Raw genomic sequence first — 15,477 nt, 5'->3', positions numbered from 1 at the left:
TCATGTAGTACGCCGCCAGACATTGGGCAACCACTTGCTACCCAATATCCAAAAAAATATGGGTACTCATAAGCCGGTAACTCATTTGTTACCTCTCATGCCAGTATACCGGCAGACAGACTAGAGCTCTAATTGTATCGTAACTTTCGCTCGGCCAAGACTAGGTTCCGACATGCCAACACGTTCGAAGACAGAAAACGTTTTAACAAAACTCAATGTTAAAACCACGTACAATAACAATACACTCATGTTATTGTACTACAACAAACAACTCTTGCTTAAATAAAATAAATATAGTTTCCACAATATAATTCATTTGAAAATAAGAACGTAACAGTATATAAAATAGCAACTCATATATATGTATCGTATTTACTATTTTATACTCATACATAACCCATTATATTATATACATGTCATAGTTCGATCTTTTTAAGAAAACGTAAATATGAGTCACCACCAAGGGTTGGCTCGTTATAGTGAGATTTACTCACATTCACCATACTCCATAATCACAAAAACTTTTTCAAAATCATTTATTAAAATAGCATTTCACTTACGCATGAACCGTAGACGATCAAGTTCATGTAATTTAAACTAAAACATATTTTTTTTTAATAATTTTTATAAACTAGTGATGCAACGACTATGGTGACAACTCAACTAAATTCATAATTATAATATTACTTCGATCATAATGATCATTGTGAGGTTTACTCACCTTATTTCCTGCGTGCAACTTCCACGACACTGAAAGTAATTTCCTCACTCGTTTCATCAGTCACCTAATAGCATGATAAAATGCTTAGAAAATGATACGTAAAATATCAAGTGACAATTTCCAGTACAGTTAAATGATGTTCATAAAACATTGTTCACATAATTGTTCATGTTTTATTGTTTTACTAAACACTTTTCAAATTTACTATTTTTACATTGCCTGTTCACAGAGTACTGTTCATATTTACTGTTTGTCGAGTACTGTTCATGCACAATGTTCACAGGGCTATTCATGAACACTGTTCACCAACAGATATCAATGACCACCAAATTTCACCACCACAATCTACTTGATATTCCTAACAACTTTCTAGTTTACCACAAAGTCTAATTTTGAGCCTAAACACTTCAATTTAACAAAAACCGAAAAGTCTCAAATTAAAACCTAGGATTTCTTTTCTTCGATTCTCTTAGCACACAACGTTTTGAGTTAAATCTTTTGGAGGGTTTGTAGTATGGAAGGAGACCTTCAAGATGGGACAAGAATTTTACCGATTGGTTGCCGGAGGAGGGAGATCTGACGAGTCGAAGTTCGACGAAATATGCTTTTTCGAGAGAACTTCCGGGCTTCACTGCTCCTAAACGGTGGCGAGATGACGGGTGGTGCTGCCACCAATCGACAGGGGACGCAGCAACCTTTCAAACGTGACCAGTGCGCCGCTCTATGGTGGCTGGACGGCGGAGATCCGGCGGCTCAAAGTCGGCTATTCGGGAGAGAGAATTTTCATATTTTTTGTGGTGAACAGTACCCGTGAACAGTACCGATCCGAATTTCTGATTTTTCTCCTCATTTTTCTCTTTAATTCTCCTATTTATATTATTTTCCAAAAATATCCAAATACCTTTTGATTCGTAACTTCTTCATACGAACTCTGATTTAGGTGTGCCACGTGTCTACGAATTCGTATCGACGAGTTCTACGACTTTCATGTAAGAAGTTTTCTAAGAAACCCCATGAGTCAAAAGTCAATTCTTAGACTCGTCAAATTGAACGTTTCCGAACAATTAATCTTTCGGACTCTTTCGTTTTCATCCTCGTCTAATAAAATTGGACAATGACCAACTTAATAATATCATGGAACTCATTGGAAATTAGATAAGAATTTCCAGGGTATTACAACATGCTCGGTTCCCGAGGATTGAGTGGATGAGGTGGATAGGAGAGGTTCATCATCAGAGTAGCTAGCAGGTTCCTGATGGACTTTGGGATAGCCGTTGGGATAGGATCTGCTGGTGTAGGTTCTGAGTAAATGGGTTCAGAGGAGGAGGCTGCTGATGTCGAAATTGTATTGGAGAAGGAACTTGGTCCTCCCAATATGATCCACAGATGGGCAGCAACATAAAATGGAATTCATGTCTACACTGAGCAGTGAAGTCGACATCACCGTCCTCTGTTCTTATATTTCTAAAGCAAATGCCGCATAAATTCTGCCCAAAAACAAAGTCTGGTTGGTAAAAGTTCACTCATCTAAACACTGCTCACCAATTCTCAAGAATTACAATAGAAAAAAGGCTTTATATGAAACGAATTTCACTAGATCCAAAGAAAGAAACCCGAAAAGAAAAACACACACACAATATCTACAGCAGAATTACGCTTATATGAATCAGTACAACAAGAATCGACCTTATATATATATGAGTGATGCAGGATGAAAATAATTGTGTATTATTGAATGATATGGTGGCCTATATATAGGCATTTACAAAACCACAATCCCGTAGGATTCGGAGTCCTAATCTATTACGGAGATGCTAATCTATCTCCTAACAGGAAACCTATTAGGCTAAGACACACATAAGGGTAGAATAGTAATTCTCCCGGAACACTCCCCCTTGTGTCGCATGCCTAGGTTGCATGGTGCATATATCGTTGCCTCGGTAAAAACCTTGTCAAGCAAAACAAAAACCTCTTGGGTAAAACAAAAGCTTGATCGAAGGGAAAAAGAGCACAACGCACCAACTACTTAAGGATCTTAACATGTGATGTAGACTCCCCCTGAAGTCTACCAAACTCTAGTGTTCCGATAAACGACGCATGCCAATGCTCTTCACATGTTTCACAAAAGTAGATTTAGGTAAAGACTTGGTGAACAAATCTGCAACATTGGATTATGAACTCACTTGATTGATCTGAACATTCAAGAACTTCTGTTGTTGAACGTTGTAGAAGAACTTAGGCGAAATATGCTTGGTGTTGTCTCCCTTGATGAAACCTAACTTTGTCTGCTCTATGCAAGCAGCGTTATCTTCATAAATGCACGTAGGTTGATCAATTGTAGAGACTAATCCACAAGAATCACGAATATGGCGAACTAGTGATCGTAGCCAAACACATTCTTTAACTGCTTCATGGAGAGAGATGATCTCCGCGTGATTCGAAGAAGTAGCAACAAGAGTTTGCTTTGTGGATCTCCAAGATATCGCCGTATTCCCAATAGTGAACACATAACCGGTTTGAGAACGAGCCTTGTGAGGGTCAGAGAGGTACCCTGCGTCGGCATAACCAACTAACAAGTTGTTTGGAGTCTTTGCATCGGGGCCGCGCACGGTCTCCACGTCATGGCGGCCAGCGGCCGGCGGCGTCGCTGCGGCGTATGGCGGCAAGGCCGGGGTCGGCGGTGGTGTGGGGAGATACCGTGGCGGTGTTCTCTCTGCAATAGGGGTAGAACAATCCCATGTCAAGGGAACCTTTCAAGTATCGAAACAAATGCTTGATTCCATTCCAATGACGTAGCGTAGGCGCGGAGCTAAATTTAGCTAATAAGTTCACTGCGAAAGATATGTCCGGTCTAGTGCATTGAGCAAGATACAATAGTGCCCCAATCACACTAAGGTATGGAACTTCAAGACCAAGAACTTCTTCATCATCCTCTTTAGGACGGAAGGGATCCTTCTTGATATCTAGACTTCGGACGACCATGGGAGTAGACAATGGACTGCATAGATCCATATTGAAACGTCGAAGCATCTTCTGCGTGTAATTTGACTGATGCCCTAAGATGTCGTCGGCCATATGCACAAGCTCAAGGCCAAGACAGAATTTCGTCCTCCCTAGGTCTTTCATCTCAAATTTCGACTTCAAATAAGACACGGTCTCTTCAATCTCATCAAGAGTACCGATTATGTTCATGTCATCAACGTAGACCGCAACGATGACGAATCCAGAATTTGTCTTTCGTATGAACACGCATGGGCATAATTCATCATTCTTGTAACCCCTTCTCACCAAGTATTGATGCAACCGATTGTACCACATTCTTCCAGATTGCTTTAACCCGTACAATGAACGACGTAATCTGACTGCATGAGCACTCCGTGGTCTGGAGGCACTTGATGGAGGTAAAGGTAGTCCCTCTGGAGCTTTCATGTATATCTTTGCGTCAAGATCGCCATAGAGATAAGCTGTGACCACATCCATAAGCTGCATGTTTAGTCTTTCGGACACTACCAGACTAATAAGGTAGCGGAAGGTAATGATGTCCATAACAGGAGAATAAGTCTCTTCATAGTCAATACCAGATCGTTGTGAGAATCCTTGCGCCACGAGTCTTGCCTTATAGCGCACGATCTCGTTCATCTCATTACGCTTACGAACGAAGACCCATTTATGTCCAACAGGTTTGACATCTCTTGGAGTCAATTCAACCTTTCCGAAGACTTCTCGCTTCGCTAATGAGTCAAGTTCTACCTGGATTGCTTCCTTCCACTTCGGCCAATCTGCTCTGCGTTCGCATTCCGCTACAGAGCGAGGTTCAACGTCGTCTTCAGATATGATCTCATGTGCGACGGAATAAGCGAAAGCGTCATCAATGCATGTAGTGGCTCGGTTTCGGACCGACTGCTCACTTGTGTAGTTCACTGAGATTTCGTTATTCTCTGGCATCAAACAAGGTTCCATAGCATCCCACGGTAACACTTGAGTTGATTCATGGACATAGCTGTAATCAGAGACAACTTCATACGATGGTGATTCATCGTTGATGATGCGCTGTGCCTTAGTCATTCGCTTCTTTCTAGGTTTTGAATCCCTAGAGTTTATCGGTCTCCCCCTTTTTCTTTGAGGAGCCAAGGCCGAAGCTGCTCCATGCCGGGCCATCTCGGCATCGTCGCCACAAGGGGCGCCGGCAACACCACGACGTATGGTGGTGCCGCCGCCGGCCTCCGTCCCACTGTCAGGGGCGGTGCCAATGTTGTTAGGTCCAGGAGCTTGTCTTCCACGCCCGTATTTCGGGACATCCAACCGTGCCGGTACGTTCGCAGCGGGTATGTTTGATCTCGTCACTTTAGCAATATCTACAAAGCCGTCGGGCATCGAATCCGTGACTTTCTGGAGGTCGATAATGCGTTGCACTTCTAACTCGCTTTGAGCAGTGCGGGGATCATAATGAGACATAGTGGGGACACACCACGTCAATTCCTGACGTTCATTTGGAATGATAACATTCTCATCTCCCCCTAACGATGGGAAGCATGTCTCATCAAAGTGACAATCTACAAATCTTGCAGTAAAGAGATCTTCGGTGGTTGGTTAAAAGTAGCGGGCAATCGTTGGGGAATTATAGCCAACATAGATACCTAATCGTCTCTGAGGACCCATCTTAGTATGCAGCGGAGGCGTAATAGGCACATAAACGGCGCAACCAAAGATGCGTAAGTGTGAAATATTGGGTTCGTAACCAGTTACCATCTGGTACGCACTAAACGCTTGGTTAGCCGCGGGTCGGAAACGAATAAGTGTCGCTGCATGCAACACTGCATATCCCCACGCAGAGACCGGCAGGTTAGTACCCATAACCATTGCCCGAGCAACAAGCTGAATACGCTTGATAGTAGCCTCTGCTAGACCGTTCTGTGAATGAACATGAGGAACGGGATGTTCAACTTCGATCCCAATAGACATGCAGTAATCATCAAAAGTTTTGGAGGTGAATTCTCCAGCATTATCCAAACGAATGGATTTGATAGGATAATCGGGGTGGTGAGCCCGAAGTTTGATGATCTCAGCTAATAACTTGGCAAATGCAGCATTCCTTGTGGATAGCAAAGCGACGTGTGACCAACGCGTCGATGCATCAACCAATACCATAAAATATCGAAAAGGTCCGCATTCTGGTTGAATAGGTCCACAAATGTCACCTTGGATACGTTGTAAGAATGGAATGTTATCGGTTGAAGCCTTAGCAAAAGAAGGACTTCTTTGAAATTTAGCAAGAGAACAAGCTTTGCAAAATGAGCGATGGGCATCAGAAATTGCCATGGAGGCATTTGAAAGCACGGGAGGCATCACAAGCTCCTGTGAAGGAGGGGATGCCGCCACCGACGGCATGAAAGCCGTGGAGCTGCCGAGTGAGGCATGCTCGGCCACACCATGTGGTCCATGGGTAGGCACGGCCTCACCGTGCGGAGCACGGGTGAGGTGATCCTCCAATCGCTTCCGGGACTTGAAAAATGGATGACCATGTGAATTCTTAAGAATTATAATCATCATATCACGTCCAAGGTGCCCGAGACGGGCATGCCAAAGCATATAAGAGTCAGAATCACAAAAGTTGCGTTCAACCGCATATGATTCAAAGATCCGAATGGAAGTAAGATACAAACCATTCCCAAGACTCTTCATCTTCTCTAAGATGCGGCGATGGCCTGCTTTCTCAGAGGTAACACAAAGATATTCCTCTCCATTCTCAACATAAGTATCGAGGTGAAAACCATTGGCACGTATGTCCTTAAAACTTAGCAAGGTGCGGGGAGACTTCGGCGCATAAAGAGCGTCTACGACGTTAAGAGTCGTACCATTAGGCAACAAGAAAGAAGCTGTGCCTCTTCCTTGAATGATGGATTTCGAGCCAATCATTGTAGTCATCGAAGAAGTCGAAAACACTAGATCTGTGAACAACTGCTTGTGCCGTAGGACAGTGTGGGTGGTTCCGCAATCAGCTAGACATTCGATTTCACCGCGGGATATCTACAAAATGACAATTAAGAGAGTCAGCGACACGGGAACAATTCTATACAATATGCCATAGAATATTGTAAGAATGGGAATCGGAACAAAGGTCGATCCCATCGAATGTATCACATGGCAATAGTACTACATTCTTCAACTAAAGAGTTGGAAATCATGGTATTGAAGCAGTGAAATACCAAACAGTAAACTAGGGTGGTATAAACCATCCAAAAATGGTGTGGAAGACACACACAAAGAGTACCGGTGAGTGCATATAACGGACTTGGAGAAAACCGGAAAAACAAACCGGAAAACCATGTCAAAAGAACTCAAAACCGGGTGAATTTTGGACGAGCAAAACGTGGCAGTAGGGACTGCTGCAATATGCCGGAAAAATGACGAGAAACGATGGAAAAAATCATCGAAAAACTCGTTGGAAAACCGGCGGCACCAATTGTCGGAAAACCGGCCGGCGGCGGTCGGAACTGGCCGGTATGGAGGCCGGAACTTCAGGTCCGACAGGGGACGCCGACAGGAACCGGGTGGCGGTGCCGGAAACGCCGGGAAATGGCCGGTAGACGGCGAATACGCCGGCAAAACGTGCCGAAAATGCTGGAATAGTAACCGGGTCCGGCCAAGGCAAAACGACGTCGTTTTCGACATTCTGAGGTTCGTTTTCCGAATTTTAAGTTCCAAATTCACAATGTAGTGATATTGGGGTCTCATGTGACCCAAAAGCGTCCAATTTAAAAACCACGTGAGTTGCACACGTTGATCATCATGCTAAGTGTCAGGTAAATAAAATTCTCAAAGAGATCGTCTTGTAAGCAAGAAATGAGAAATTTTATTGAATGCCAATCTTTAATACATCACACATGAACTTCTAATTCCAAAGTCAAAAGACTATTACAAAGTCAATGAAAATAACAATGGCGGTCGGCCATAACAATACTTGAATCATAAAGCTAAAGAAGCTAAAATGACTAATCAAAGTCGGGAGTATCCATGGTAGCAACCGGAGGCCTAGCCTTAGAAGCAAGGGGCTCGGGCTTCATGGAGATATGGTGAGTCTCGATCTCATGGTCCTCATCCACATGATTCGATTCGGGTTGTAGAAACTTCTTGTAGGCGGAGTAAGCCTTGATCATCTCTTCGCTAGCGCGACAATCGTGATTAAAGTGCTTGAAGGAGCCATATTTGAAGCATGGAGACTTGCCATTACCGGAAGTGGAGGCATTAGGAGGCGCACGGCCTCCTTGGAGTTTGGGACGGGGACGGCCTCCCCCAAAGGGTGCGGCGCCGCCACCATCACGGGTCCAAGTATTGGACCGAGGCCGAGATCGGCCTTGTTGTCTCCCACCACGAGAGTTGTTATTTTGGTGCTGATATGGAGCGTTCCTTAATTGATTTTTTTGCTTAGGAGCTTTCCCATAGTTAGACTGTGGCGTAGAAATTCTTTTAGTGCCAACAGGTCTATTGTTGTTTTTGAGGAGAATCTCAGAATGTCTCTCATTCTTAGCCAAGAGTGCCATTAAGTCGGCAAAAGACCGGATCTTCCCTTCCTCTACATGAGTGCGGTACGTATAAGCTTGAACCTCATAGTTGATTGGAAACGTGTCCAATGTCTTATTGAGAAGATCTAGGTCGGTCTTGATGACACCAACGGTGCCAAGATCGGATTGCAAGCATAGCATATCCTGATTGAAATCATCCACTCTCTTATAGTCCAATAGACGGATGTTATCCCATCTAACAGTCAATTCAGGAAGAAGCTTATCATGAACGTTGTTGTACCACAAGCGTAGTTTGTCCCATAATTCTTTAGGATCTTTTACGTTCAAGTATTGCCTCTTGAGAGTTGCATAGATGTGACGTCTCATGAAGATGAGAGTCTGAGTCTTAGCCATGGGTGGGAAATCAGCAGGAGGGTCGGCAAACATGCCTTCAATCCCTCGGCTCTCGAAAGCGAGTTCCATGTCGGAAACCCAGCGGTGCTATTCCTTTCCTTCTAGATCAAGAAGGCCAAATTCCGGTCGAGATGGCGATGACATCTACAAAACGAATACGGAATCGATTAGATTCAAGTGTAATAGGAATTAGAAGGGGTGACGTATATGGTCACAAGAAAAAATCGATGCAAGCGGCGATACTCATGATCGCACCCAAAACAGCGGTGCACTCAGGCGACCACACGAAAATCGATTAACTTCCTTTTCAAAACAATCGTGACTCCCCCAGGACCGTCACACAGAAAACATCGACCAAGAGGGGAAACTCATCCCTCTATAGTCTCATCGGCGTTACAAGAAAGGCCGGAATTAAGACAAGAAGAAGGCTAATAGCGCCTGATATAATATATCTATACGTTCAAAAGCGGGAACGTTTATGAAAAATTTACCTTTAAAGGTTTGTAGTATACGGGAGTAGCTTCTCTTGAGCGAAGTCCTTGCTTGTGAATTTCACGTCTCTTGCGTGAATATGCGGGAGGAGCAATTTTGAATGCTTTGATGCGGGGACTTGCGGGGTAAAAAGATGTTTTTCCGGAGCAAATGCGGAGGAGACCCTGCGGTGCTGCGGGGCTGCGGGGCTGGCTGCAGGGGCTGGGCCGCGTGCAGGGCTGCAGGGGCAGCGTGCAGGGGCTGGCTGCAGGGGCTGGGCCGCGTGCAGGGCTGCGGGCATGGGCTGCAGGGGCAGCGTACAGGGGCTGCGGGGAGGGGGCTGCAGGGAGGCAGGGGCAGCGATGCGGCGGCTGCAGGGGCGGCGAGCAGGAGGTGCGCCGGCGAGGAGATGCCGGAGCTTGGAATCGACGGCGGCCGGCGGAGGAGAAGAGAGAGAAAAAAAATTTATGGCTCTAAAAGTTCAGGGTTTTAGGGCAAAGTGCGTGATAACGTGATGCATGATGAAAATAATTGTGTATTATTAAATGATATGGTGGCCTATATATAGGCATTTACAAAACCACAATCCCGTAGGATTCGGAGTCCTAATCTATTACGGAGATGCTAATCTATCTCCTAACAGGAAATCTATTAGGCTAAGACACACCTAAGGGTAGAATAGTAATTCTCCCAGAACAATGAGTTATATCTGACCTAAAATTGGATAATTATAAGAGCATGTTGTATGGTAAAACACAATAACCAAAACAAAGTAATAAGCAAAACGAAGAGTCATAGTAAATGAGTTGTATGATATATTTTCCTCTCCTTCTAAAAAAAAAGGATAAAAAATTACGTCATGTACCACACATGCTTAAAATACACCATTTTCGGTTCAACCATAGATGTAAATTGGCATATTGTCAGAGAGATTCCCTCTCCACAATCAAAACTGATTGAGTGATTATAGCTCAATTTTGATATTCTGTATCAATTGTATTTAAAGCTCTTTATATGCTTTTGTAACCGTAGCTTATGTATCGGCTATATATATCAGTATACTGTAAACTCTATGGAATCAATGAAAATCAATTTCTACGTGGTATCAGTAGTTTAGGTTTCTTCCGCTGATGCACTTTGCCTTTTCAAATTCCAGACATATTCCCCAATTCAGTCATTCCCCATCTTATCCGCTGTCTCTTCTTCACTTAATGGATCCCACACCACTCCGTTACGGTTCCTCCTCCACTTACAGTGCTCACCATCTTTCTACCGGCCGGACTCACTGCACCACCATGCTTCCATCTCTCTTGAACCAACAGCATGCGCATGGCCCCTTCCCTTCTCCCGCATGGGTAGCGCACACTGGCTCTAATGGATTAAACACTCTTACTTCACGATGGTGTCCTAATTGTCATTCTAATCATCATGGGATTTCCCAATGCCCCCACAGATATTTCGGCCCTGATATTGTCGCTCCTTTTGCTGGTGTCCACTCTACTGTTGACCCGACTTGGTATCCCGACACCGGAGCTACCCACCATATGACCGCTCTGCCTGTGAATAATCCCCTACCCTATCGAGGGCCGCATAATGTTTTTATAGGTAATGGTGACTCAATGTCCGTTTCCCACACCGGTAACATTCCTTTGTCAGTAGGCTCTTCTAAATTTTCTTTACACAATGTGTTTCATATTCCCTCCATTCATAAGAATCTTCTCTCTGTCGCTCGTTTCACTAAAGACAACCTTGTTTTCTTCTTATTTGCTCCAGATTTTTATCAAATCTATTGTCTACGTACTGGTTGCCTCTTGTTTCAGGGTCCCTGTAAAAATGGTCTCTATCCACTCAATTTTTCAGATGTATCCACTACTCCTCATGCTCTTGCCTCCATTCATTCTTCTCTTTGGCACAATCGTTTAGGTCATCCATCCTCAACCGTTCTAGCGCGTGTGAGTTCTGCTCTTGGTTCTAAGTTGTCTTTTACTTCTTTTTGTCAAACTTGTGCTCTTAGTAAATCTCACCAATTGCCTTATACTTTGCATCACGAGACTGCCAGTACTCCCTTTCATATTATTCATAGTGATGTATGGTCATGCTCTACTTTGTCTGCTAGTGGCTTCAAGTATTATATCCTTTTTACAGATGAATTCTCTCATTACACTTGGATTTATCCTATGCGCCGCAAAAGTGAAGTCTTGACTCATTTTCAGACTCTAGTTGCAATGATTCAGAATATTTTTCACCATACCATTAAATTTCTCCAAAGTGACAATGGGACTGAATATGTCAATCATGCTTTCTCTCATTATTGCAGATCCTTGGGCATTCAACAAAGATTTTCTTGTCCCCATACACCACAACAAAATGGTCTTGCCGAGCGTAAACATCGTCATATTGTCACCGTCACTCGCAGTCTTCTTCTTAACTCTGGGACACCCCATCATCTTTGGGTTGAAGCTGTCTTGACCTCTGTTTATCTTATTAATCTTCTTCCTACCTCCACCCTTACTTGGGATACCCCACATACTCGCCTTTATGGTAGTCCACCCTCTTACTCTTCTCTTCGCGTCTTCGGTTGCTCTTGTTTTCCCCATCTTGGGTCTTATGTCTCTGATAAAATTTTGAGTCGTAGTGTTGAGTGTGTATTTATAGGGTATAGTCCCCAACACAAAGGTTATCGTTGTCTTGATCCAAACACTAATCGTGTCTATGTGTCTAGGGATGTTTTATTTGACGAAACAAATTTTCCCTACAAGCATTTGCAGGTGACAAACTCAGGCCCGTTGGAGTTCACTTTATTATCCAGTCCCATTCCAATTGTCACCACCAGGCCGGATCCACCACATATTTCCTTGGGCCCAACTTCTCACTCTGGCCCGTTGGAGTTCACTTTATTATCCAGTCCCATTCCAACTGTCACCACCAGGCCGGATCCACCACATATTGCCTTGGGCCCAACTTCTCACTCTGGCCCATCCCTAGGGCAGCCAAATCAATCATGTTTAGTTGATGTGTCCTCAACTCCTACACACTCCACTTCAGCAACCACGATCACCTTTCCTTCTCCATACCTCGGCGTCAACACCCAATCCCATACTCCTTTGACGCCACAAGCTACACCCAACTCATCACCCATCACAGCTCTACCCACTCCTCTTCTTCACTTTTATACCCGTCGCCATCCTCCACCTCCCACCACCACAGATCTGCCTACCTCCGACCCTCCATTACCGCCACCTTCACCCTCACTCTCCTCTTCCGCTCCGGCCCGTGCGGAGCTCGCACCAGCCCCCGCTGCCTCCTCCGAGCCGGCCCCTGCTGCCATTCCCGAAGATCCTCCTCTTCTAGCACCAGCAGCCCTGCCTCCTCCTACTGCTGCCCTAGTACCTCCAGCTGCCCCACCACCTCCCCCAAGGACCCAGCTCCAAAACGGTATAGTCAAGCCTCGCATTCGTACCGATGGCATAGTCAAATACCCGATTCCTTGTGCTCTCCTTACTGCGATTGAATCGGCTAAACCAACTTGCTATTCCCAGGCCTCGAAACATGAAGTGTGGCGTGCTGCGATGGTTGAGGAAATCAATGCCTTGCTGAAAAATAATACATGGACTCTGGTTCCTCCATCTCCCTCACAGAATCTTGTTGGTTGCAAATGGGTGTTTCGGATAAAACACAAGGCAGATGGCACAATAGAATGTCATAAAGCTCGTCTTGTAGCCAAAGGATTTCATCAACAACCTGGTATTGACTACACTGAAACCTTCAGTCCTGTGATTAAACCTGCTACCATCCGTGTTGTGTTATCTATTGATGTGTCTAGAGGCTGGTCTCTTCGTTAATTGGATGTCAAGAATGCCTTTCTACATGGCATTCTTCAGTAAGATGTATTTATGACACAACCACCAAGTTTCATTGATCCATCCAGGCATTCTCACGTTTGCAAGCTCAACAAAGCTCTCTATGGCCTCAAGCAAGCCCCTCGTGCGTGGTTTCATCAAATGTCTTGCTTCTTATTGGCTGCTGGTTTTGTTCAGAGTGTGTATGATTCTTCTCTGTTCATTTATCGCCTTGGTCACCATACTATTTTTTTTCCTACTATATGTTGATGACATTGTGGTTACCGGCAGTGATGATGGCCTCTTACAGAGTTTTATTGATGCCTTGGGTCGTGGTTTTGACATCAAAGACCTTGGGTCTCTTCATTACTTCCTTGGTTTACAAGTCACACCGCAGGATAAAGGCATTCATATTAGTCAACTGAAGTATACATATGATCTCCTTGTGAAGCACGACATGCTACTTAGTAAGCCAGTTAGCACCCCCATGTCATCCAAAGCAGTTCTCACTGCCACAGAAGGGGACTTCCTCTCCAATCCCTCCACCTTTCGGGAAATTGTTGGTTCATTGCAGTACTTGACCATTACACGTCCTGACATTGCATTTGCAGTCAACTCAATTTCTCAGTTCATGAGTCAGCCCCGCACTCCTCATTTGATTGCTGCAAAACGTATACTACGCTATATCAAAGCCACACTTGATCATGTCTTGTTCTTTGGTCCTCAACATCAACCCACTTTTCTTGCTGCCTATGCTGATGCGGATTGGGCTGGCTGTCCAGATTCTCACCGGTCCACATCCGGATATCTAGTCTACCTTGGCACCAACTTGGTCTCTTGGTGCTCTAAGAAGCAGCCTACCATTGCTCGATCCAGTGCCGAGTCGGTGTATCGCTCATTGTCTCATGCTAGTGCTGAGTCGACTTGGTTAGCATTCTTACTCTATGAACTCGGCGCTAACATTCAGTATCCTATTCACTTGTATTGTGATAATCTCAGTGCTACATATGTGGCCTCTAATCCAGTGTTTCATGCTCGCACTAAACACATTGAACTTGATTATCACTTTGTTCGTGAGAAGGTCGCCCTTGGTAGTCATCGAGTCTGTTTCGTTCCCTCTGTTGACCAACCAGCAGATCTTCTGACCAAGCCTCTTCATAAGCATCGTCATGTCTTGCTTACTTGCAGACTTGTCCGTCAAGGACCGCCAAGTTTGAGGGAGGGTGTTAGAGAGATTCCCTCTCCACAATCAAAACTGATTGAGTGATTATAGCTCAGCACAATCAAAACTGATTGAGTGATTATAGCTCAGTTTTGATATTCTGTATCAATTGTATTTAAAGCTCTTTATATGCTTTTGTAACCGTAGCTTATGTATAGGCTATATATATCAGTATACTGTAAACTCTATGGAATCAATGAAAATCAATTTCTACACATACGCATGAGTTTGAATGTCATGACTTTATAGAAGGACCATAACTCTATAATAGTTGTTAGGAATCTGAACATGCAGAACTAGCCATTATAAACATTTACAATTGAAAGAACATTCGTTCTGAAACATGAACACTGTTCAAAATGGCTTTTCACCTATGACATTACCTGGAGGATCATAAACACAAGCAAAAATTGTATCCCCACTCTTACATATAATCTTAGCACAACCAATCTTTGAGCTCTGCCTCCAAACTATTTGAGTATAATGCAAGCAATCCTTGTTCTGATCACAAGAGTTAGTCTTGTGGTTGTAATAGAAGCTCTCTTTTGCCCATGCTTTAACTGCATCACTTGGCTTCCAGTCATGTCCACTCCCCCAGAAGAGGTTCTCCCCATATTTGCTGTTTGAATGAATCAATGAGCAGTCTTCTCGCCGTTGGCGTGCCCACCAGGAAGCGTAGCGCTCGAGCTTCTTGCTCCATTTTAGAGGAGGGAGGCCGAGCTTTGATCTTTCAGAGTTGTGAGGAACCAGGTACTGCTGAATGGTGTTAGAAGAGGGAGTTGAGGAGGTTTTATGGGGTGAACCGCGTGAGAAAGATGGCCAAAACAGTATGGAAAGCAGGAGGAAGGTTCTTAATAACCAAACTGAAAATGATCTCTAAGCACATGTATACTTTGTGTTTCAAAGTATACTGGTGTAGTGGTGTGTGCTCTAAGTACATGTATACTATGTGTTTCAATTGCCTAAAGTATAGGCAATTCATCTAGCATCTGATCTTCATATCTTCGATTCATCTTGCGTTCTCGCTAAATAGTTCCCTTACCTAAGCAGCCGTTCTCAGATGTTCTAACACACAGAAGATCAGGCACATGCAGTTGCTCTTGCCCTTTAATCTGCCCTGTGCATAATGTTAGGCAGTTTGTATTGTTTGGACAGTAACATATATATCAAGCTGTTAATGAAGTTTAGCTAGTTTCATGTTTCAACACATCAGAGCATGTGAGGAAGAGAGAGCAACCACACTGTTAGTAAACTCATGATTGATAGCATCAGCTCCTAAATTATTCTTATATGCCTTCCATCATGATC

At 44.1% G+C, this 15,477-nt stretch overlaps 2 protein-coding genes across 2 annotated transcripts; one reads left to right on the top strand and one right to left on the bottom strand.

Annotated features, from left to right (window-relative positions):
* Positions 1-13,071: 13,071 nt before the first annotated feature.
* LOC126786909 (uncharacterized mitochondrial protein AtMg00810-like) lies at positions 13,072-14,214 on the top strand. The gene has a single exon (XM_050512869.1). The coding sequence runs from the start codon at positions 13,072-13,074 to the stop codon at positions 14,212-14,214; it is 1,143 nt and encodes a 380-aa protein (XP_050368826.1).
* A 309-nt stretch (positions 14,215-14,523) lies between these two features.
* On the bottom strand, positions 14,524-15,470 carry LOC126786908 (pathogenesis-related protein PRB1-2-like). The gene is made up of 3 exons (XM_050512868.1): positions 15,464-15,470; positions 15,240-15,286; positions 14,524-15,045 (listed from the first exon to the last, which is right to left on the bottom strand). Exons 1-3 carry the CDS (start codon positions 15,468-15,470, stop codon positions 14,524-14,526), a joined length of 576 nt encoding a protein of 191 aa, XP_050368825.1.
* Between the last annotated feature and the right edge of the window lie 7 nt (positions 15,471-15,477).

This window comes from Argentina anserina, chromosome 3 (assembly GCF_933775445.1).
Source record: "Argentina anserina chromosome 3, drPotAnse1.1, whole genome shotgun sequence".
In the NCBI taxonomy this organism is placed as follows: domain Eukaryota; kingdom Viridiplantae; phylum Streptophyta; class Magnoliopsida; order Rosales; family Rosaceae; genus Argentina; species Argentina anserina.
Note: the sequence above shows the minus strand (reverse complement) of the source record. Positions and strands in the feature narration are given on the sequence as shown.